We start from the raw sequence: 24,843 nt of genomic DNA, 5'->3' as shown, positions 1-24,843 counted from the left end.
TGTCTTGTTACTTTAGTTCAACTTACCGGCTACCCTCTTGGTTTCTCTTCAGAGATCACTAGGTCCAACAGAATCACTTGGAGTGTTTTAGAATTGATCAACAGGTTCCATATTTTTCTTGTGAACTATAAAGAGTGCTGAATCAAAGTTCAATGGTTGGGTAGAAAGCTAACACACAAGTCAAGCTGGATTCAATCAGGGTAAAAACTGAGTAAGTGAGGCAAATTTTTTTTAAAAATTCTAAATACAGTTGCTACTGTCACTAATAACCTTTCAGCCAGCAAGGCCCCAACTGCCCAACCACACAAACACACAACAGCAGTCTCTGGCAACTGGAGCCACACTCATAATTAATTATTACAGACACATCAACACTGCTTTTGAAAGACCTACAAATACTTTCTTTTCAGGGTATGTGTCTAATGAATAACAATGGTACATCTGCAGTACTCTTGCAACTACTCTGTCACACTTATGGAGATGGTGTTTACAGGCTCCAATACAACTGGGAATATGGTGCTTTTGTGGATGACTAATAAGTGAGGTAGCTGCAGCTAAGTGAATAACTTTGTGAATTCTCTCTGTATACAACTCAGCTGATACTCTCCGTAAAACAGTTTAACAATACAACTGCTGAGTACTGGAAGCTTACCGTTTCAAGAGATTCAAGTTTGATAAATGCTTTAGAACAAACTCCAAATGCCTTATTTGCACTGCTGGCTAATGCAAGTATGCAATATACATCCTCAGATTCAAGTATATCTTCATATTCACGTAGATGGAGGGCAGTTTTCATTGCAGCTTCAAAATTGCCTGTAAAATTAGAGGTATCAAATCTTAATAGCTCCCAAAATATTTGGATTCTCAAGCAGAAATATGGCATAGAAATTACCTCATACATCTACTGCATAGTGAGATCTAAATAACATTGATTTATTACATTATTTATCACACAACAACTACAAGATTAAATATAACTGAAACATAAACTAGTAAAAGCTATACTGCAAAAGTATTCGGAACATCATTTGATACTCCATAATATTCAAGTAATGACATTATTTTGTACTAGAATAAGAAAGCCATTTGCAAGATTTCGCAGTAATTTCATACATGATATTCTTTTGTGTATGAAATTACTGTGAAATATTGTAAATGTTTCCCTTATTCTTATATCACAAGGCAACATCTACCATCTACCAGAGGCAGAATGCAAAATTTCACCTAAACCAAAGAACTGTTGAGGAGGTGAGCTGTGCCCATTATGTAAATAAATGATAGCTGTTGTGGTAATTAAAATACTGCAGTCTCTCTTTTTCCTTGTGCAGTTTTTGTTTACAGGGTATTGGTTACTAATAAAGCCTTTTTTCACCCTATAGTGCAACTGAACACAATCTGCCCAACCTGACTACATCATACTGGTGTAGCAGCTTACCTTGTCTGGGGTGAATTCACTGCGAGGGGACAGGAGGGGTAGAGGGGAGAAGGTAAGGATGGAAGGTATGCTGGCTAAGAACTGGGAGGGAGAGCCAGCAAGGGAATGGGAAATGAATGCAGCACTCATTAGCTCACCCTGAAGAAGAGATGAGGAGTTGTGTGTGGCATGCAGTAGAGAGTAGATTGGGAGGGTGAGCTGGAATAGAAGAAGAAGAGAACTGCAGAGATGATGTGTGTGTGCGATGAATAATGTGGAGTTGGGTATGGGACAAGTGCTAGAAGAGACTGAGGTCATGAGGACTGTGGGATCAAGAGATATGGTGTAAGGATAATTCCTGTTTACGTAATTCGGAGAAGCTAGGAGCTGGTCCCAGGAGAAGGGTCTATAGGACTCGGGTTACAAAGCAGCAAAGCACCCATTAATGTCAAGCAGTTTTGCTCAGCACCCTGTTCTGCCACCAGGTGGGCAACGGTGTTCTTGACCATGGTTTTTGGCAGTGGTCTTTCATTTTGGTGAACCCTTGGTTTGTGCTCATACCCACATTAAGGTTGGGCAAAAGTTAAAGTGAAACTGGTATATGAAATGACTGTTTCCACCTACGGCCCTGCCTCTAATATTGAAAGATATGCCTGTGACTGGAATGGAGTAAGATGAGCTGGGTGGGAGCACTAGGTAGCTCTAGCACCTGGGTCTTTCATGTGATCCATGTGACATATGTGGCATAAGGATATTGTTTTTATAGCAGAATACCACTGAGAGAAGTGACAAGAATTGTGGTTAAGATCTTCCTCATTTCTGGGCATGATGATAGTTGCAGAAGCTTTGGCAAAAGACGTGGTTAAATTTTTGTAGCCCTGGATGCTACTGGATAGCAAATGTGGCACTGTCTTGCATCTAGCAAGTGGGAGATGTTTGAAGATTGGTGGTAAGTGTGAATCTGTCCAAGTACAGCTTTAGTTCCACTACTCAAACTTAAATTCACATCTTTTTGGGGTCAATAATAATAGTGATTAATTAATTACACTGTGGAGGCAATTAATTGGATGATAATTTAACATGTCTCATTAATTTTGCGGATCATTTTAATGTACCGACACAGTCATGGCAAGTATCAGGCTGGTTCCTAATGTCCACCTCTTATACGCAAGAAACAAATAGGTAAAACATACATACAGGCATGGGTGCCATAATACAGGTTACAATATATGTAAGTATACAGAGGAAACTGCTACAAAAAAAAAAAAAATATCAATGAGATTTGTGGAAAGTGTTTGGTAATATGCACTGGAAACTGGTAATCACAAAAAGGTGATACATACTCTATTAGTATCTGAGACCTTTGACAAGACAAATCGATAGACATTGATTATCTATCACACACTTTCACAATGATTTTTGTATCTGACAAGGGGAGGCCATGACGTTTGGAACGCAGATTTACTGCAAACTTCGTACACTTGTAGTACTCCATGAGGACAACAAAATGTGTAAGCAGTAGCACGTACTTCTCAAGCATTATTGAGAAAATCACAAGATAATTTCAGTCATCAAATATGTACATGTGCGTGGCCGTTGTTATCACGAAGCAGCGGCATCTGAGTGGTTAGCAACCAAGCCCTGTAATCGAAGGTCGTTGGTCACTAGATCGAGTCCTGTTCATCACTCCCCCTCCCAACTCAGTCATATTCTTTAGCATTTATGTTACAATTAATATAATGGAAAAAATACGTGTAATCAGATGAACTTTTATTATATTTACAATGTTATTTGGCAGTCTACAAATTTTTATTATCACAAATAATATAATATTCATAACTACAGACTAGTAACCGATCAATGAGGGGAGGACCAGGCTCAAAATGGGGTAGAATGGGGATCATTCAATGGTTAACTCGCATAGCAGTGAGGTCTTGCTTATGTAGCACGAAGAAATACCTTACATGCGAATTGTTTGTGAAGTATAAAACCTTACATCGTGACTAGAAAAATGGAAGTGACACCCAGTTCTTCGAGAACTGTGGTGAGGAATGTCATGAATATTCAATCCATAGTGTAAATGTGAAACGTTGTTTGGAAGATGCGTTTGTATATTGTGAGAGTCTTCTTCAAGAAGCGGACGTCATTGATACAGAAGCATCATCAACGATTTCTGCCGATGCAACGGTGATTGATTGGAGAACAACTGTATCGGGCTACCATGGAAATGTTAGGAGAAAAAAATACTCATCACTGATGAGGACCTTAGTCATTTTGATGAAGTAGACAAAGATGATCAATTCCGTGAAGTTGAAGAAAATTCGTCCGACGATGAAGATTATGAGCCCGCAGAAAAGGCATCAAAGGGTGATTATGTTCTGTTGGAGACCAAAATAAAAGTTGTTAAACTGGCAAAAGAACACCCCCGATGGAGTCTTCGAACTCTCCAGATATCTGCGGTCTAGAAGTTTGACAAGAAAAGATGATTTGAAGAGATGGGAAGAAAATGTGAAACCTGGATGATCAACGATCGATAAATATTCGGTAATTGATTTGTGGACCTATGACCGTTTCGTGGAGTCTCGCCAAAATTATCAGCAAATAAGTGCTCATTTTCATCACTCTACATCTAATTTTCTATATCTTCAACAACCTCATTCTAAGAAATAATTATATTAATAAAATGAAACTTTGATTTTACTTTTAAGGTAACAACCAGAAACCTACAGCAGTGGGCTGTGGCTGCTGCAGGCCAATTCCAATCAGAGGACTACTTCTTCAAAGCATCGATTTCATGGATAAAAAAATTCAAACTACAGCACAGAATTCGGCAGAGGAAGATCATGCACTATGTGAGTTTGAGGGAATGTGTATCTGCGGAAGAAATACTTGAAGCTGTGAGAAAGTTTCAATTGCAGACGAGGGCAGATTGTTATCAATACAGACCAGACAGGTTGTCAGTACCAGTTCATATACATAAGAACTCTCACCGAAAGAAATTCGAAGACCGTGTTTGTCAGAAGGCGCGATAGAATAAGGTGACGCATTCGTACAAGGCAAAATATGTGATAAAATTGTGTGGCGAATTATTGCCACATGTTTCTTTGTTTGCTAGAAGCCACAGGGAACTTTCAACCAAAGGTTCAGACCACCATTGACAAATTAATGAAAGGTCTTCCAAATGTTTTCATAAAAGAGTTCAGAATCTGGGAAACTTACCATGCAATTATATTGTTAATTTTTATCTAGTATCATGCTTCCCTACGTCAAGAAAAAAAATTTCTTATTAATAATAGATTCTTGGGGTTTGTACAACGAAATTTTCACCGATGACGAAGGACTTGGAACATGTACGGTTAGTCATACCTCCGAAATACGTGCCAATTTGCCAACCGTGTAATGTTTATTTCTACAGGCAAGGTAAATATTTCATTATACATCTTCAAAATTCTTCTTATTTAATCGAAAGAGAACGAGAAATTGCTTCTCATGTAGACACTATTAAAATACTTCGATACTGCATGACCAATTATTATCAGTTCCGATATTCAAGGAAATGCTGTGTTATACAAGGTTTGCTCCCAAATTATCAGATGAAAGAGAGGTTTTTAAAAATGTTTGTGAGGTTTGTTTTTCCATGGAAAACCTCAAAAGACCTTGTGTGGAAACATAGTATTTATTCCATGCAGCTGGTGCCGTTTAACTTAATGTTTTCTATGTTTTTACGAGAAATACCATCCTGAAACTTGTACTCGTAATGTTGAAAGCGACCATTAGTTGTACATCTTTTGAAAGCTGTCTGTGGCAGTCAAAACTTGCAGGTAACAAGTAGTTTTGGGCTCCTTCCAGGTATAAGGGATTTCTCAAATCATGGATAAGCAAACATTTTCAATATCACTTTATGCGTTTATATGGTTTATATGGTGTGGAGACCTGGACACTGAGGAAGGAAGATGAAAGAAGATTGGAGGCACTAGAGATGTGGATATGGAGAAGACTGGAAAAAGTGAAATGGGAAGACTGAGTAAGGAATGAAGAAGTATTAAGAAAGGTTGGAGGAGAAAGAAACATGCTGAAAGTCATCAGAAAGAGAAAACAGAACTGGATTGGACATTGTTTGAGGAGGGACTGTTTATTGAAGGAAGGAATAGAAGGAATGGTGGCGGGGAAAGGGGAAGAGGCTTAACTCATGACAAGACCCACAGTAAGGCAGAATACCATACTACTACTACTACTACTACTTATGCGTCTGGTCGTTTACTAGTTGCTAGTTATGAATATTATATTATTTTTGATAACAAAAATTTGTAGACTGCCAAATAACATTGTAAATTTAATAAAAGTTCATCTGATTACATGTATTTTTCCCATTATAATATAAATACTAAAGAATATGACTGTAAAAAGAAAGAGAGAGAGAGAGGAGGAGGAGGAGGAGGAGAAGAAGAAGAAGTGACGAATGGGACTCGATCCAATTACCTAGGATTACGGGGCTTGGACACTAACCACTCAGCTGCCACCGCTTTATGATAATAAAGGCCACGCACAGGTTCATATTTGATGACTGATATTATCTTGCAATTTTCTCAATAACGCTTGAGAAGTATGCGCTACTCCTTACACATTTTGTTGTCCTCACGGAGTACTACGAGTGTACAAAGTTTGCAGTAAATCCGCATTCCAAATGTCATGAGTGATGTGAAGTTGCCTGTGATTGAAATTACATTTGAAATAGTAGCTCTGTTCATACCCACTGAGCTGAACCTTCCATGACATAATGGTAAAAACACACCTACAATTGTAACAAACAAAGGCCATCTGGAAAATAATACTGGAACAGTCAAAGCAAATTTGTCAGAAGATTATCATCTTGTAAGGATATGATAAATATAAAACAGTTGACTGTTTGTAATGAGATTTTACTTTTACCATGTTTCGATACTGACTATTGGTGACTTCATCCATAATTACCTAGAAAGATCATAAATAAATAGCAATATACATAAAAATAGGAATGAACAGTTTTTATTCTGAACAGATTTATAAGAAAGTTGTACTCACTGTTGCACCTAACAGACAAATTTAAAAGCAATAATACTTGTCACATAACAATACTTCTTAAGAAGTTAATTTTAAAATCACATAAAATTAAAGTCACTGGAACTGACATAAGCTGCTAAGTGCCAGTAAAATTATAGCTACATCATGTAGCACAGTACACATTGCTAAGGGCTGCTGTAGGAAACAGTCACTGGAGGTGATATCAGACTAAGAGGCTCCCATGCTGAAGCTGCCGCAATGTAGACATGAAACAAGTCATGCCATCTAATTGCTACCAGCTGCTTTATTTATGAAAAATATTTTAAACAGCATATAAGTGTTTATCTCGTGTATCAGTAGCCAGTAGTATGCACAATGGAAGATTATACAAGACAATGCAACAGCAAATATTATGTACATTTCTGTATGAAACAAATACAATGTAATAAATGAAAAAGTTGTGACAAAGTCTTCTCTACATAAAATTCTGCCACCAGAGATTGCAATGACCTCCTTAAAATGGTATCTTGAAATTCTTCATCAGAGTCAAGTGATAGGAGCCAAGCCCCTTTCTTTGAGTTTGAAGAGGTGAAAATCATTTGGAGCAAAGTTTTGGCTGCAAGGTGATTGTTCAAAACATCCAATTTTTACTGATGCCACAATTCTTGTGTTTGTTAAGCAGATTGGGGCCAAAGATTGTGAGACAAAAAATGACAGCACATCATTTGTTTAGAACTGTTAATGCCTCATAGTATGATTCACAACCAATTATCATTCCATATTTCACTAAATTCACAAACAAGACTCCTTCAACATTCCATAAATTTTTTGTAGCAATTTCATTTCTGACTGACAGAGTTTGGCTTGCCATTTTCTAGGGTTGCAGTGGTCTTGTTGAAGTCACTCTTAAGGGTAAGGTTTGTAATGGAAATGAAAGTAGCATATAATACAGATAAGATCACCACGATGGAATGACCACATCTTACTCAGACCTGATGTATATGTTGTGAAGAAAAGTCTTTCCATCATCACAGGTAAGAGAGGAAATGACATTAATAATACATGTCTGATAAAACAAGGTGCATACTGATGGACTAAAAAGGCCTTGAAAATTAGGAAAGTTGACCCTCTGTAATGTAAATGTTCAAGGAGGAGGAGGAAGAAAGAGAAGAAGTTGTAATTACTAGTTCTAACTGAGTTAACACACAAATCTACTTCTGATTAATGTTTTAAGATTATGGAAATACAGTAAAATATCAAATAATTAGATTTCATCATTAGCTTATAATAAATAAAATTCTCATATTCATATTAAATTTCAAATCCTTCACTGTAGAAAGTTTCTTACCTTCATACAACTGTTTCTGAGCAAGCATAAAAAAGTGATAAGCTTCTGCACCTTTCCATGCATTGTCAACATGTTTGGTATCTAGATCAGAATCTGTATCACTATTGAGCAAGCCCATCAATGCTGTGCTTCGGCCACCTAAACGGTGATAAGAAAATATCAGTATCTAATTTATAATTTAATTTACATATTGTACACTGTAGGAATAGTTGCAACAGCAAGGCAATGAACATTAACTATACATAGGTGGTTTCCTGGTAATCTCAGCTGTCACTGTCTTTCACATCTTGTTCAGTCTGTAAGTTACTATTTAAAAATAACAAAATCATTTCAGTAACAGACACAAAATAAAAATATTTCCCTGAAAAGTTCAAACATTGTATTTCAAGCAATTGTAAGTTGAATCAATGTGGGCTGTAATCAAATCAGCAGGCAGTTTGGAACATCAGTCACTCTGCATGGAACTTTTTGACAGGCACCACTGATTTAACTGGTCACTAGCAGTCGTTCTCTTCCTACCTCAAGTACAGAACACACAAAAAAAATTTTAGAAGAAAAAAAAACAACATTGCAAACAAAGTTTATGCAAACATCAACCTTCCTCAATGATGTTCTCATACAGGTTACAGGTTATGTTAACACAAGTCTCAGAAACAATCAATTTCAAAGACATGATGCATGAACAAATCAAATAAATCAAGTTCATATTATGAGAAAAGATGCAGCTGCATAATGGTGATTTATTATTATTTATAGTCTGTGAGATGTAGTGTGACCCATGATATCAGCATGTGCAGTAGCCACATACGTGTTCTGTGAAGTGGAGGGAGGAGCTGTCTCAGAGTTGCAGTGACTGCCTCATGTTCCCATTGCCCACCTGACTATCTGGGTAACATTGGGTAAATTGTGTCTGCAAATTGATGAAGTACAAGTCTGTTTTAAACTATGCTATTCATGTGAAAATTGTTAAATCATCTGCTACTAATGATATACATATGTGATACTGATGATATGATGTGCATACTCTGAAATGCTGTGATTGCTGCCCTCCTTGCTCTGTTTTGGTTTTTGAGTGTCACCATTCCCAGTCTACAATTTGCTACTACCACTGAGATTAATCAGTCTTGCACAATTCTGCTTCATTTTATCCTCTTATTCCATCGCCCTACATCCTTACCCCTACCAAACTGCCATTTTACTTTCTTCTCTCCTATACACACATACGAGGGTCGGTCAAAAAGTAATGCCTCCCATTTTTTTTTTCTACTTAAAAAAATTAAGTTAAGTGAAAAATTTGAATTTGGCGCCATTCCTCAAACCACCTTCTGCAATCCACTGCAGTAGTAACTTTCTGTGTCAACAGGTGGCAGCACAGCAGAAGTTTGTAAGATGGCCGACATCGATGTTCGTTTGAGACAGCGTTCTGTGATTGAATTCTTGAATGGAGAAGGTGAAACGCCCATAAGCATTCATGAAAGACTGAAGAAGGTGTATGGTGTTGTGACAGTGGATGTCAGCACTGTTAGACGATGGGTTCGTCGTTGTAAGGAAGCTGAAGGGCAAACACCGTTGACTGACGAAAAGCGGAGCGGCAGGCCGGTGAGTGCAGTGACTCCACACAACATTCAGCAAGTTGATGACATCATTCGTGGTGACCGTCGGGTGACTGCAGATGAAGTGTGTCGCATTATTTCTCTTAGTAAAGGCAGTGTGATCACGATTATTAAACAATTGGGGTACTCAAAAGTTTGTGCACGGTGGGTTCCAAGAATGTTAACCGATCAGAATAAAGAGGCAAGGAAAACAATAGCCTCCCAACACTTGCAGCGCTTCCGTTTGGAGGGAGATGAGTTTCTGAAAAAAATTGTGACCGGGGACGAAACATGGGTGCATTTTTTTGAACCCGAATCAAAGAGGCAGTCAATGGAGTGGCGTCACACAAGCTCGCCGAGGAAGAAAAAATTCAAAACTGTGCGATCGGCAGGGAAAGTTATGGCAACAGTTTTCTGGGATACAGAGGGTGTGATTCTGGTTGATTTTTTGGAGCAGGGATGCACAATAAATTCTGTTCAATACGTCACAACCCTCAAAAAACTTAAAGCACGTCTTCAGCGAGTTCGCCCAACAAAATCAATGGCAGATGTTCTTCTTTTGCATGACAATGCAAGACCACACACCAGTCGTCACACCTCTGACGAGATTGTCAAAATTGGATGGGAAGTTTTGCCTCATCCCCCATACAGCCCTGACCTGGCACCATCAGACTTCCATCTGTTCGGGCCACTAAAAGAAGCTCATTGTGGGATTCATTTCGAAGATGAGGAGGCTGTCAAAACATCCGTGCGTCAATGGCTTAGGAAGCAGAGCTGTGATTTTTACCGTGCTGGGATACATGCCCTTGTTCAAAGATGGACCAAAACTGTAGAGATGGGCGGAGATTACATTGAAAAATGACAAAATGATCCTCAATGTTGTGGTTTTCAACCTATGTAATTGCATTTAAATTTCCTGACAATTAAACGTAGAAAAAAAAAAAATAGGAGGCATTACTTTTTGACTGACCCTCGTATAAACAGTCAGTGTATGTTCAATTTTTTTCCTGTGGATAAAGCATCTGGGCTCAGTCTATATGCAAACACTGCACTGTGATAGGGCACATTTATTATTACAGATACACCCACCCTGTCCCAAAAGATACACGAAGTGTGCACACATATATTTCACAAAATTCTGATCTGTTTTATAAAATGAAGAATCATTTGTAGGACATAAAGACATAATTTATAGAGAAAACAGTAAAAGACAAAGTAGGCATCAGTATGACCATGGCACATTTTTGTCATTGAGTAATTCCCACACTCATTTTATACAACCAAAAGCTTCTTTCTGACTTTAGTAACAAGCCTGGAAAATTAAAGTATTAAGCTGGAACAACACACATTCCCTTTCTTTCCTCTCTGTTTACCCAATCAACACTCTTTTTCTTTAAGATTTTTCTTTCTTGCTAAAACGTGTTTTATCTTTCAATGAAAGATAATATATCAATGTGGACATCTGCATACTAAATTAATTTTTTTCAACTAATGACCTTTACTTAATAGAGCACCACAGTCATACAGAATTTTTTAAAAGAAATTTCTGTGATTTGACTGTCAATTGTTCATTTACTTAACACAATCATGATTTTGGCTTTATAGCCACCCTCAAGTACACAATAAACTGAAAATATTAATGTGTACATATCATACACTGCTGGGCATAGGAACAAGTGTTTATTACATATTTAAAAACATTCCTTACATATTAAAATTTGTATGACCTGTTTTTGACATGGCATCACCAAAAGAATATGTTTCTAGATTTACACACCAGTTGTCTTACTGTATTACAGGATATGTGTACATACCGTAGGCACATAATATGGCTGATATTGTGCACAGTCAAAACATTTAACACAAAGTATGGTGTATTTCACAGGCAATATATATTCCTGCGACCTGGATTAGTCACTTCTGTTCACCAACTGACGTAAACATCTGTCGATACAGCGGCAGAGATAATAACAAAGTAGCACCACTGTGTGAGCCAAATGATCTTTGCTTTATCAAAGGTATTAGGAGGAAGGGGGCAGTGGGTACTTATCTAGCGATGCTCAAGTACGTGGGGTAGTATGCTAATGTACGATCCCCCCCTCCTCTACCCACCCTGTCCTCTCCTCCAACTCCAATTACCCCTCCCCCTTCTCTAAACCCCAAAGTACTTTCTTAGGCTGCTGGCTTACGTACCCCATATAGATGTAATTCCAGGACCATATTACCTTATAGTGACATCACTGAATTGTGATTTTCTTTTAGTTTTGCACTGTAGCTTAAGTTAGTCTTCATGCACTACTTCCACCACCTATGTCTTACATGACTTTTCAACAACAGATGGTAATTTTAGAATTTTAACAACTCCCAATAATTTTTGATTATTATCTGTAAAAGGAATGTATAGGTATGTCACCTTGAAAAAAGTGTATAGAACCCATTATGTTTGGTTGAGATATTCACATGCTTTAAGTAGTATGGCTACATAAATATGTACTTAATAATATTCATGTAATATTGCAGTGTATGGTCTGGGTTCATAATATAGCATATTGATGTACTACGTTAGAAATGTATACAGAACCTATTACATTTGGTTCAGGACTTTACATGCTATAAGTAACGGAAGTACATCAATATGAAGTTAATGGACATTCATGTGATACTGAAGTGTATGGTAAGGTACATAATATAGCTCACAGACGTACCATGCTCTGCTTACCCCGCACCCTAACTCCCCTATGTACACCCCCAAATCTATTCCATCTCTCAGCCACCCCAACATGTCCCACTTACCTTCACCTGTCCTCTTCTCCGCTCTCTCCACACTCTATTACCTGTCCCTCCCCTTGCCACCCCCAGCTACCTTTGTTCTCACTCTACTGAATAATCATATATTGTAGTGGGGACTTCCATACTTCAGTAATGTGTAGAGAATGTCCGTGAATAGTTCTGACTCAGGATCTTTCAGTTTCTGAGTTCTGTGGCAGACCCAACACTTCACATGGATCATGGAAGTTGTTGCACAGGTACATCATCTATTATGTAAGTCTCCATAAATCAGTGAATTACAATTTTATAATATTGCAACCATGCAATGGTTGAAGATGAAAATTTTACCGTGCATCTAAAATAATTATATTTACACTCTGAGTTTAGAATATTACAATGTACACCAGCAAGAAGCTGTTATAAGTGTGTGTTACAAGGACATGTTAAGCATTATCTAAATATATATATCCACTTTCTCTTTCCTAGTAATATCTCTGCTTAAGCGAAGATCATGTGGCTCACACAGTTGTGCCACTTTGTTATGATCTCTGCCACTGAAGTGACTTACAGGTATGTTAACGTCAGCTGAAGAACAGTAGTGACTAATGCAGGTCATAGGACTACAGCGGCTATTAAATATGCCATAGTGTGTGTTAATGGTTTTTCACTGTGCAAAATGTCAGCTATATTATGTATCTTCAATATGTGGTCATATCCTGTAATATAACAACTGGTCTATAAAAACAGAAATATATGTTGTTTCAATGACAGCATCTCACACACAGATCAGACACATAAGTAATGTTTTCAAATACACTCCTGGAAATGGAAAAAAGAACACATTGACACCGGTGTGTCAGACCCACCATACTTGCTCCGGACACTGCGAGAGGGCTGTACAAGCAATGATCACACGCACGGCACAGCGGACACACCAGGAACCGCGGTGTTGGCCGTCAAATGGCGCTAGCTGCGCAGCATTTGTGCACCGCCGCCATCAGTGTCAGCCAGTTTGCCGTGGCATACGGAGCTCCATCGCAGTCTTTAACACTGGTAGCATGCCGCGACAGCGTGGATGTGAACCCTATGTGACTTTGACCGAGGGCGTATAGTGGGCATGCGGGAGGCCGGGTGGACGTACCACCGGATTGCTCAACACGTGGGGCGTGAGGTCTCCACAGTACATCGATGTTGTCGCCAGTGGTCGGCGGAAGGTGCACGTGCCCGCCGACCTGGGACCGGACCGCAGCAATGCACGGATGCACGCCAAGACCGTAGGATCCTACGCAGTGCCGTAGGGGACCGCACTGCCACTTCCCAGCAAATTAGGGACACTGTTGCTCCTGGGGTATCGGCGAGGACCATTCGCAACCGTCTCCATGAAGCTGGGCTACGGTCCCGCACACCGTTAGGCCGTCTTCCGCTCATGCCCCAACATCGTGCAGCCCGCCTCCAGTGGTGTCGCGACAGGCGAGAATGGAGGGACGAATGGAGACGTGTCGTCTTCAGCGATGAGAGTCGCTTCTGCCTTGGTGCCAATGATGGTCGTATTCGTGTTTGGCACAGTGCAGGTGAGCGCCACAATCAGGACTGCATACGACCGAGGCACACAGGGCCAACACCCGGCATCATGGTGTGGGGAGCGATCTCCTACACTGGCCGTACACCTCTGGTGATCGTTGAGGGGACACTGAATAGTGCACGGTACATCCAAACAGTCATCGAACCCATCGTTCTACCATTCCTAGACCGGCAAGGGAACTTGCTGTTCCAACAGGACAATGCACATCCGCATGTATCCCGTGCCACCCAACGTGCTCTAGAAGGTGTAAGTCAACTACCCTGGCCAGCAAGATCTCCGGATCTGTCCCCCATTGAGCATGTTTGGGACTGGATGAAGCGTCGTCTCACGCGGTCTGCACGTCAAGCACGAACGCTGGTCCAACTGAGGCGCCAGGTGGAAATGGCATGGCAAGCCGTTCCATAGGACTACATCCAGCATCTCTACGATCGTCTCCATGGGAGAATAGCAGCCTGCATTGCTGAGAAAGGTGGATATACACTGTACTAGTGCCGACATTGTGCATGCTCTGTTGCCTGTGTCTATGTGCCTGTGGTTCTGTCAGTGTGATCATGTGATTTATCTGACCCCAGGAATGTGTCAATAAAGTTTCCCCTTCCTGGGACAATGAATTCACGGTGTTCTTATTTCAATTTCCAGGAGTGTACATAACTGCTTGTTCCTATGACCAGCATGTTATGTATACTTTATTAATTTTGAGTTCAACACACTCCTGAGAATGTGTTTAGAGCCGAAACCATGATTGCGCAAAATGGATGAACAGTTAAGCCAAATGGCTAACTTTTCTTTTAAAAAATAATTTTTTCATCTTAATTTCCCCATTTTGCACAATTTTTCTCTGATCTTGGAGATCTTCAGTTCTAATTTGCCAAAGTGATGGACAGTACACCCATTAGATAAAAAATCATTCCAGTCCTGTCCATACGCCTACACTATGGAACATTTTATTTGTGTCAAGCAAGGTAGCATTCCAACTTTTTTCACTAGTATCATTTGCTAGTTATGTCCAACCGACATGGTTCCATTGCTAGGGACTGATCCCAATAATAAAAAATTAAAACTAATATGTAAATAATCAAACTTTCTCACACTGAAATACAATAAAGAAAAACTTACAAAAAACTGCACATCATATTTTAAAGGGCTTCTAAAAACCAGGAAATGTACCTGTGGATCCAATAGCTTTTTGCTTTAATAACTGCTGATGTTCTTCAACTAACAAGGCAGCCAGAACATACAACTTTTTTATTCGCTGTGGCTGTGAGTGTTTCCTCCCCTCTTTCTCAGCCATCTGCAAGCAGAAAAACAAAATAAATTATATTTAAAATACATATTTTGTTGCATCAAAGCTGAAATAATTATTAATCCTGCCTCATTAAGTGTTGGACTCACAAGGGAACATTACCAACTTAACCTCAAATTTTTAGGAGAAAGAGGTACACTGGCTGAAGGTCAGCCCCAGCAATCAATCCCAGACATATGAGCCAAAATTTTGATAGTATACAAGTATGACTTTCTGAATACACAGTTTTTATTCGCTCCACCCTACTGCAGCTGCCTAGTGCCTAAGTACAAAGATAATGTACAGTGGAGTGACAAGCAGCATCCTCCTATTGATAGGATGTCTAAAGAGAGGGAAAATCAGAGGGGAGGGGATCATGTCTGCTGCACATATTTTGAAATCTTGTACAAGAACACTTTTTACACGAAAAGAGTACCTAATATGTCAACCTCACACATATATAGACTATGTTCAATATTACACCTCGAAATTAAAATGAATAAGCATAATCAATTGAAGAATTAATATGAAATTGAGTTAATGATATATGATTTACATTTCACTCATGCCAATCATCTCAAAGAACAGCACAATGCCTGCAAATGTACTTCACTTCAACAGTGTCACTTTTTCAATCCAAAGAAAATAATACACAAGAATGAAGTTATAATTAAAATGCACTACACTATTCTTTTAATGACAAATCATTAATTTACACTACATTTGTGGATTCCAACACAAAACATTAAAATATTCAAACAAAGAGATTTCTGGTAGCACCTACAGGGTAGAAATCACATACTTTCACACACTGAGCAAAGCACTAGCACTTGTTGGTTCACTGACATTATGCAGACAAAGCTCTTACTCACCCTCTTGTACAGTACTTCAAACTCAGACAACAGGTGGCTGTTGTGACAAAGAGCAAGTGCCAACTGGTGCGAGTGAATTTTAAATGCTGTACATTCAGATCATCATAATTGTGTGCTATAAGAATTATGGAACTGATTAGATGGGATTGACTCATAATGCTGATATCTTGTAAGTGTGCTTTTTTCTTACTTAAAATATGAGATCAAGTTGGTGATATTTCCTTGTCAGGCACGTTGCTGGGGATGACATATCTTACTTTCAGTCTCCCAATTATGAAATACAAAATTCTGTTGACATATTATTTGATGTTTCTTGCATCCCATTTGGAGGAAATATTAACACCGAAAATAATAAATTACTGTAGTGGCTGGCACAAAAATAGGGCTTCAAAGTCTTCTCATCTTCTTACAGCATTGCCAGCTTTTTTTTGTTTATAGTGATAATTTCAAAGGTTCATAAAAATTCAAAAAGAAATATTGAACAACTCTATTTTTAGTCTAGAATATGATGGAATACATTCCAAAAGAAAATTCTCACTAGCTGCTAGGGGAAAAAATGAAAACTAATGTTACAAGAAATTTTGGAGGAAAATAATTTTTTACTTCAACCTGTGGTAGTAACAGAGTCACTAATGTAATTGGACTGAAAAAAAAAAAAAAAAAATAACATTCTCAAAGTTTACAGATGCACATGATGCGTCTTTTATTTTGGAAACATAAAAGTATTCTGAGATAAAAAAATAAAATCTTATAGGAGGAATGCAATTGCGCCGACTGCATAATGAAAAATGTTGTCGCTGATGAATTTTCGTTCTGTAGGACTGCGAAGAAACTTCCCATGAGAAAGTTGTTAAGAAAACTACAAAATTATTTTTGGTAGCATTTCAGACATCATTATCATATCGTATCACGTACAGAGGAAAATTACTTCCGCGATATTCCGTGCGCAGCAGCCCGTGGGTCATTGTAGGCCGTCGCCAAGAGTTTTGTTCGAACGGCTGGCTTTAATATGACCGAGAATATTCCCTACTTCCCGAAAATATTTTACTGGCTGCTAATACATATCCTTCGTCGTTGCATCCATCACTCAAACCATCAATATACACTACCCAAAAGTAATTGTAATTATTTTGAAGCCAATATTTCAACTGAAGTTGAGCAAAGTATTAGTTCAAAAGGTTTTGTGAAACCCAAGTTTTATCTAAATTTGCTGTAAGCCTGTTATTCTCAGCAGGCAACAAGTGCATAGTACACAAAAACCTTGTTCTTACTACTGCAATGTCCCTGTCTTCTGTTACAAATTTCATCCATCATTATAGTTTCTGAATTAAAAACCAAGTGGGTGGAGATGATAGTGCATTGAAGTGACTGGCCGGAGTAATCAATTTTATCACAGACATTGCCCTGTATTTCTCTAGCCATAAGATACTATCCTCTGACATACTGAAGTAATAGAATTCTACATTCTAGCTTTTTGTAAAAGTCATCAAATATCATAGATTTCTATGCAATTCTCGGAGATTCAGAATAGGTGCTGGGACTGTTCTGATGCAACTGCACTGTTTATATATGCAGTCAATACAGAAGCACCACAACGTTTTGTCATTTTATGAACTACATTACCCTTACTACAAAACAACCAGTAAATCGTTCTATGAAAAAAAAGGAGTTAAATTTCGAATGTAGAAGTAAAATGAATGCAGTAAGATTATATCTGAATGAAAAGACATTTGATACAGGTTTTTAGGGAAAACTGTTGTTAATTAATGCAGAATTGACAATCCTATTTTAATTAACAGTCACTGTTGAGTAAACTAATTGCCACCACTTGTGATAAATTTATCAGATGTCTTCTGTAAGGGAAAAACATTCGCATTATGACCTCTATAACTGAAATGAATAGACAAACATTTAAATCAAGTCAGCTTTTTACATAGACAGCACTTATGTAAACCGAAGGATCTTCTAGCTCCGTGCCTTCAGATTCACTGTCGCTTGTTTCAGCCAGATGTATCATCACAGATTTCGCTATGGTGTCTCTTAAACTCTGGTTCAAGAAATCAGTTTCTTGCAACATTTTTGAGTGTTTTACGCACCTCTATCAGTCCTGCTGAGTAACACTGTCAAGAGCTTTGTGTGTTAGCTTCTCGACATCAGCAAGTTTGAATGTTGTTCTTCTTTTAACTACTTCTCGCTTTACTTGGGCCCATATCAATTCAATGGGATTGTACTGGCAGTGATATGGTGGTAGGCGTACAACTTGGTGTCCCATTTTGTTTGCCAGTTGATCTAATTCATAAGTCTTTTTGGCACCTACGATTTTTTCCTTAGAGAGGAGTTCAGCGTTCGCTTCATTGACAGAAAATGAAACATTCTTTCTCTTTAACCACTCTATAATATCTGCCTTGTGCCAATTGGAACATGGCAGCTTTTCTATCCGAATGGAGTGGTAGCTGGCGTTATCCATCACGATAATTGACCCTTCTTCCAGCGCAGACAACAGTCGAATAAACCAATTCTTAAAAATTTCTCCATTCATTTCTGAATGGTAATCAGATTGGCAAAAACTTTTCCCACTGCGAAAAACAAGTTTGGCCTCTGGTATGAAGCCTGTGGTTAACGAACCAGATTAGGAGATGATTAATCAGCCACCTTACCAGTAGGTACTTTCAAACTGCTGTTTCCTTTGGAGTCATGCCATGTATACTTATTGGTGTGGTTCTGTGAAATCCAAGTAAACTACAGGCCTGCTGCCTTCAGCATGCAAGAAGTGCATTGTACGCAAAAACTTCCTCTTGCTGCTGCAATATCTCTGATACATTACAAATTTCTGTCTGTCATTAACTTCTTGAATCGGAAACCAAGAGAGGAGAGAAATCAAAGAACAGGGGTCTCTGAGCCTGAGTAATTAATTTTTTTAATGGAGGTCAGCCTGTATTTTTTTAGCCATTGGATACTCTCCTCTGACATAATATCCAAGTACAGTTCTATGCACGAGTTCTTTCTTAAAATCGCCAAAGTCAGTTGATTTCCATTCATGTTCGTATCTCTTTCTTGGAGAATTGAAACTCATACATGTCTGGAGATTCTGCCAATGACACAAGTTTGCAAATACGGCCTACAGTTGACTTCGAGACACAACATGCTTTAGCATTAAGTTTATGAATTCGTGCAAAATTTAAGTTATTCCTCACTTCTTCATTGTCAGCCAGATCAGTAAAAAACTTGAGTACAATGGATATGATAATTTTTGATTGTTTATGAATGTCTTTACACCCTTTAAGCACACTGACCGGAGTAGTACTACAAGGAGGCCGTTGCTCCTACATTGTTGTTCACCACCGAACACACGTCAAAGCACCTTTCCAAAGACAGAAAGATACTGAGATCAAACGTGAGCTTCCTGCTGCTCTGATCTATGGCACCGCTAATGGCACCGACATGGCAACAAAGCCGAGCGGCGGACGAATCACAGCCCGCAGTCCCTGCTGGCAGCAGGCAGTGGCCAGGACCTAAAGGACTCTACTTTCATGCTGGCCACTCTAACAATGTAATGTAAAAGGAGAGATAAAAAATCTACTCACCAAGTGGCAGCAGGAGAACATACACATAAAGAGGACTGTGGATCTGATCTGGTCCAGGAGCTGTGTCGGGGCAATGTGCAAGGGAACTGAGGAGCTCCTACTCTGTAAATGGGGCGTTATAGGATTCACTGTGGCGTGTAGTAAACAAGGGGACTTCCCCTTCCTGCCACCGTCTGAAAGAGTGAAAGGCTGGGGGGTAGTTCTCCAATGTGGAGGCTCAAGCATAGTGCTCAGCAAAGTGCTTGGCAATTGTGTTTGCATCAGTAGATAACACGCCATTTGTGTTAACAGTGGGAACAGCCATTGGGGTCCGGTACCCAAAAACATGTTTGATCTTTGCCCAGACCTGGGAAGGTGACGTATGGCACCCAATGGTTAAGACATATCTCTCTCAACACTCCTGCTTCTGTCATTTGATTAGCTAGCAAATGTGAGCACGGAGCCATTTAAAAGCTATTTGGTGCTCCAGGGAAGGGTGCCGCTTATGCCGCTGTAGAGCTCGTGGGCGCTCCTTAATTGCTTCAGTGACTTCCGGCAACCACCAAGGGACTGCCTTTTGCCGGGGGCACCCTAAAGAGCGAGGGATCATGTTTTCTGCCACATAAATGATTGCTGTAGTCACCTCCTCAACCATCACATCGATATTCCCGTGCGGAGGCGATTAAATGGTGACAGTTTAGGTGAAAGTTTCCCAGTCCACCTTGTTTAAAGCCCAACTGGGCAGGTGTCCATGGGATTGATGCTGGGGCAGTGACAGGGAGATGGGGAAGCGGTTACTACCACACAGGTCTTCATGTGCCACAGCCACAGCCATAGCTCCAGAAGTAGGTGGTGCAGGAGCAACAGGGAGGGAAGTACCCCTCACCATCAAGGGGACAGGTGTAGTCTTCTGGCTCTGAGAGGTGACTGGGGTTGGTGGAGCTGATAGGGCTAGAACTGTTGTAGTGGCGGTGTAAGATGATGTCATGGGTACAGGATGTAGGTGTTCAAGTTTCCTCTTAGCCTCAGTGGAGGTCAGTCGACCCAGGGTCTTGTACTCCATGATTTTCCTTTCTTTCTGGAGAATCCTGCAGTCTGGCAAGCAATGTGAATGGTGCTCTTCACAGTTGACACAGATGGGAGGCGGGGCACATGGAGAATTGGGATGTGACGGGTGTCCACAATCTCAACACGTGATGCTGGAGGTACAGCTGGAAGACATATGGGAGAACTTCCAGCACTTAAAGCACCGCATCAGGGTGGTGGGGGTGGGGGGGGGGGGGGGGTATATGGCTTGCCATCACAGCAGTAGACCATCATCTTGACCTTCTCGGGCAATGTATCACCCTTGAAGGCCAAGATGAAGGTAGTGGTGGTAACCTGATTATCGCTTGGATCCCGGTGGACATGCTGGACAAAATTTACACCTCGACACTATAAATTGGCACACAGCTCATTGTCAGACTGCAAAAGAAAGTGCCTGTGAAGTATGATACCTTAACCATACTTAAGCTCTTATGGAATGTGATGGTTACAGAAACATCCCCCATCATGTCACAAGCGAGTAACTCTTGTGACTGGTCAGAGGATGCTGTTTTGATCAAGACTGACCCAGATCTCATTTTGGACAATCCCTCCACCTCCTCGAGCTTGCCCTCTAAATGCTCGACTAAAAACTGAGGCTTTATCATCATGAAAGATTCCCCATCAGCTCCCGAACATATACGATACCGGAACAAATAAGATCTGCTGCCATCCTTTGCCTGACGTTCCTCCCATGGTGTGGCCAAGGTGGGGAACAATTTTGGGTCATACTTGTGTACACTGAATTGTGCCTTGGATCGCTTAGAGGCTGCTGGTGTTTGGCCACCAGCAGCGGGCCTTCCCCACAGGCACCACTCAGCTGCAGTAAAGGCCACCTGGCAGGATGGCCAATGCCAGGAGTCCCGATGCCCCAGGGGGATGGGCATCTACCTCTCAGCATACGTGGGTAGTTAATGGTGCAGGCACCAGCAGAGTGATCCCTGTGTGGTCAGGGGGCTACAACCAACAGGGTACATGGCAGTCCTACCACAACGGACTGGCTACCGTGCTGGATATGAGGTGCAACCAAGCAAACAAGTCCATTATCATTGTCAGTGTAGAAAACGATACTGCACAGTTGAGGATGCCTGCATCGGTACAGGTAGCGGTATTGGAGGAGCTGCACCAGGTTCATACACCAGAGATGGGGGATCTCTTGTATGCCGTGGCAGAGACCCAGACACATCAGGTGATCCATCAGTCAATGCAGACTGGTGTGGCAACATTGGTGTCCTGGACAGGCATAACCGGTTGAAATGACTCCGCGCACAGAGGCCCTCTTCCATACAGACATTGTGGAGACAGTGGCCGCAGCTTTGGGAGACAATGGTAGGAATCCATTTCAGGCAATAACCAAACCCCGTGCTTGGATAGTCACCCTGGGCCAGAAACGGGATGATGTTTGCTCAGGTAGGTGTCCGTTGTTGGTCCACAGGAGGTGCAGGACCGTCTAGGGTTGATGCCTATTGAACAGCTGAACGGCATGAACCAATAGGGAGACAGAAATTGATCCAACACCACGTCAGATGGTACCAAGTCATGTACTTTTTCATTTGCATTTTGAATGTCCTAACTAGGTTAGGCAGCAAAACTAAATTGCCGCAAAGGTGTAACCATCCCGATGGCTTCATGACAATGACTTAGGGGGTAGCCCATTTGCTGGATGCGATTGGTTGGAAGAACCTGGTCGAGCTCCTCCCTGACTTGGTCACGGAGTACCATCAGCACCGAGCAAGCCCGAAAGAAAAAGGGTCTGTTTCACTGTACAGGAAACCATGAAACTTCTGTAAGGCATAAACAATGGCGAGGGCTTGTTTCTCTATTTGTGAATATCTAGTATGAGACAAATTAAGCATCTTCGATGTGTATGCAATAGGCCATTCAGAGCAATCAGAATATTTATGTGCTAACGCTGCCCCCAGCCCAGGCTGGAAAGCATCTGTTGCTAACACTACATGTTGACCCGGTTGGTAGGTTACAAGGCAAGGTACAGATTGTACCAACATGGACTTCAGTTTGAAAAATGGCATTTCACATGCTGGCAACCAATGGAAAGACATCCCCTTATGCAGGAAGGCATATAACGGTTGTGCAACTGACACAGCCCCAGGCAAAAACTGATGACATAAGCAATCTTGCCTAAAAAAAACATGGAGTTCCTTGAACTACACATGATGCAGAGGAACCACAATGACAGAGACATTCTGACAAAGGGGTCTGATACCAGCACTAGACACACTGAACACAAGATAAACAATAGAACACTGAAAGAAGTGGCACCACTTTTCCAAATTGCACTTGAACCTGTGACACTGAGAAGAGTGTATGTAAATTTAGGAGATGTTCAGCAGTGGAGAAGAGACCACAATATCAAGATAGCTGCCACAGCCACGCACAGACCTCATGAGTTGTTCATGAAACCACAGAAAAATCGCCAGGGTGCTGGCCACACCAAATGGTAACCGCAAGTATTGATATAAGCCAAAAGGCGTGTTAACGATCACGAGCCATTGAGAGGCAGCCTGAACGGGAAGCTGCAAATGTGAATTGGATGGGTCGATCTTGGAAAATACTGACCACCAATAAGCTTAGCAAAAATTTTGTCAGTATACAGCAAGGGATACGTGTTAATGATAGACTGTGTATTGCCACAAACTCTGAAATTGCCGCAAAGGCATAACCATCCCGATGGCTTCTTGACAATGACTAAGGGGGTAGCCCATTTCCTGGATGCGATTGGTTGGACAACCCCAGAGGCCGTGAGCTGGTTGAGTCCCGCCTTGACTTGGTCATGGAGTACCATTGGCACTGGGTGAGCTCAGAAGGAACAGGTCTAGCAGAAGGTTTTTGGTGATGTGGGCTTTGAAATTATTGGCACAACCCAAGCCCACAGAAAACAGGGCAGAAAATTCAGAGTGTAGAGAGTCGAGTTGAATGTAAAGCACTTGATCAGAATGAGATTAACTTCATCAGAGTTAGTAAACCTGGAAAGGTTAAAGGCATTCATACCAAACAAATTTTCGGTGCATGTATAGTTCACCACCACAAAAGGCAGTAGATGAACCACAGATTTATATGTGACTAAGGTCAAGAAAATACCCAATATCGGAAGGCCCTGTTTATTGTAGGTGGCTAATGTAGGTGACACTGGCACTAGAGGGGGAGAACCCAAGTCAACTTATGTTTGCAAACTGAGTAATGACACGGCAGCAACAGTGGCAACATTCAGGGGCAAAACCTTCTGATAAACCTTGACATCAATAAGAAGTTTATTGGGAGCAACAGAGATTGCCAATACACTACTGATATCCATGCCAGCATCTGCAATAGGTTGTTGGAATTTTGCGTTACAAACAGGAGCAATGTGGCCCATTTTCTTGGCTTGCTGTGCTGCTGCTGTGGCTGTAGCTGATGCAAAAAGTTTTGCCAGCTGCTGTGGTGTTTTGCTTGCTTGCAGATTGCTGCCACCATATCATTCCCCTATGAACTGTCTGAAAAACCTTCTGATAAATCTTGATGTTGATAAGAAGCTTATTCGGTGCAATGGGGATTGCCGATACACAACTGACGTAAATGTAAGCATCTGCAATAGGCTGTTGGAATTTTGCATTACAAACAGGAGCAATGTGGCCTGTTTTCTTGGCTTGCTGTGCTGCTGCGGCCATGGCTTCTGCAGTGAGTTGTGCCGGCCACCATGATCTTTTTATTGTGCGCGAACCACTGCCAGATATCATTCTCCTGTGAACTGTCTAAAAAACGGTGGTCGAAAGTGGGTTGAACACCTGCAACATCACAACATGATTCAGTTTGGGTACCCGCAGCCCTCAAAACTCAAATGATTGTGCTCAAGACAGAATGTTGGAGAGGGAGGGGTTTTCACATTGAATGGCCAGCTCATGAACCTCAAGATCAGGGGCCAACCGAGTGATTGCATCATGAACCATTTGGTCGGCATATTAATCTTTATCTACATCAGTGACAAAGTGACAATGGCGGCTTAAACCATGAAGTTCAGCTGCCAAAGTCTTAGAGGATTGTTTCAGTTTCTTGCGACACTGATAGAATTCAACCCAAGCGGCAAAGATGTGTCTGTTTACAGTAGTATTTCAAAGCAAGTTCACACATGTTATCAAAATAGAATGAAGATGGATCCTGCAGGGGGCCAGCTGGCAAAGGATTTGATACATGTGAGGCGATAACCAAGGCAGAAAGAAAGCCCGGCATAAAGTAACATCGTAAACCCAAATGCACGAAAATGCTGCCACAACCATTTTTCATAGGCTTCCCATTCTTCAACA

The 24,843-nt window shown here is 40.7% G+C and overlaps 1 protein-coding gene across 3 annotated transcripts in view; it reads right to left on the bottom strand.

The window, feature by feature from the left end:
• The window catches only part of LOC126355420 (WD repeat-containing protein 35), a 189,599-nt gene that overhangs the window by 20,631 nt on the left and 144,125 nt on the right, over positions 1-24,843 (bottom strand). For all 3 annotated transcript variants that reach the window (XM_050005727.1, XM_050005736.1, XM_050005742.1), the window contains 3 exons: positions 14,913-15,036; positions 7,803-7,940; positions 653-813 (listed from right to left, as the gene is read on the bottom strand). In XM_050005727.1, the coding sequence (XP_049861684.1) occupies positions 653-813; positions 7,803-7,940; positions 14,913-15,036 (423 nt within the window). The remainder of the gene's footprint in view (positions 1-652; positions 814-7,802; positions 7,941-14,912; positions 15,037-24,843) is intronic.

This window comes from Schistocerca gregaria, chromosome 1, assembly GCF_023897955.1.
Source record: "Schistocerca gregaria isolate iqSchGreg1 chromosome 1, iqSchGreg1.2, whole genome shotgun sequence".
NCBI classification, from domain to species: Eukaryota; Metazoa; Arthropoda; class Insecta; order Orthoptera; family Acrididae; genus Schistocerca; species Schistocerca gregaria.
The sequence above is the reverse complement of the archived record's forward strand: the minus strand, read 5'-3'. Positions and strand labels throughout refer to the sequence as shown.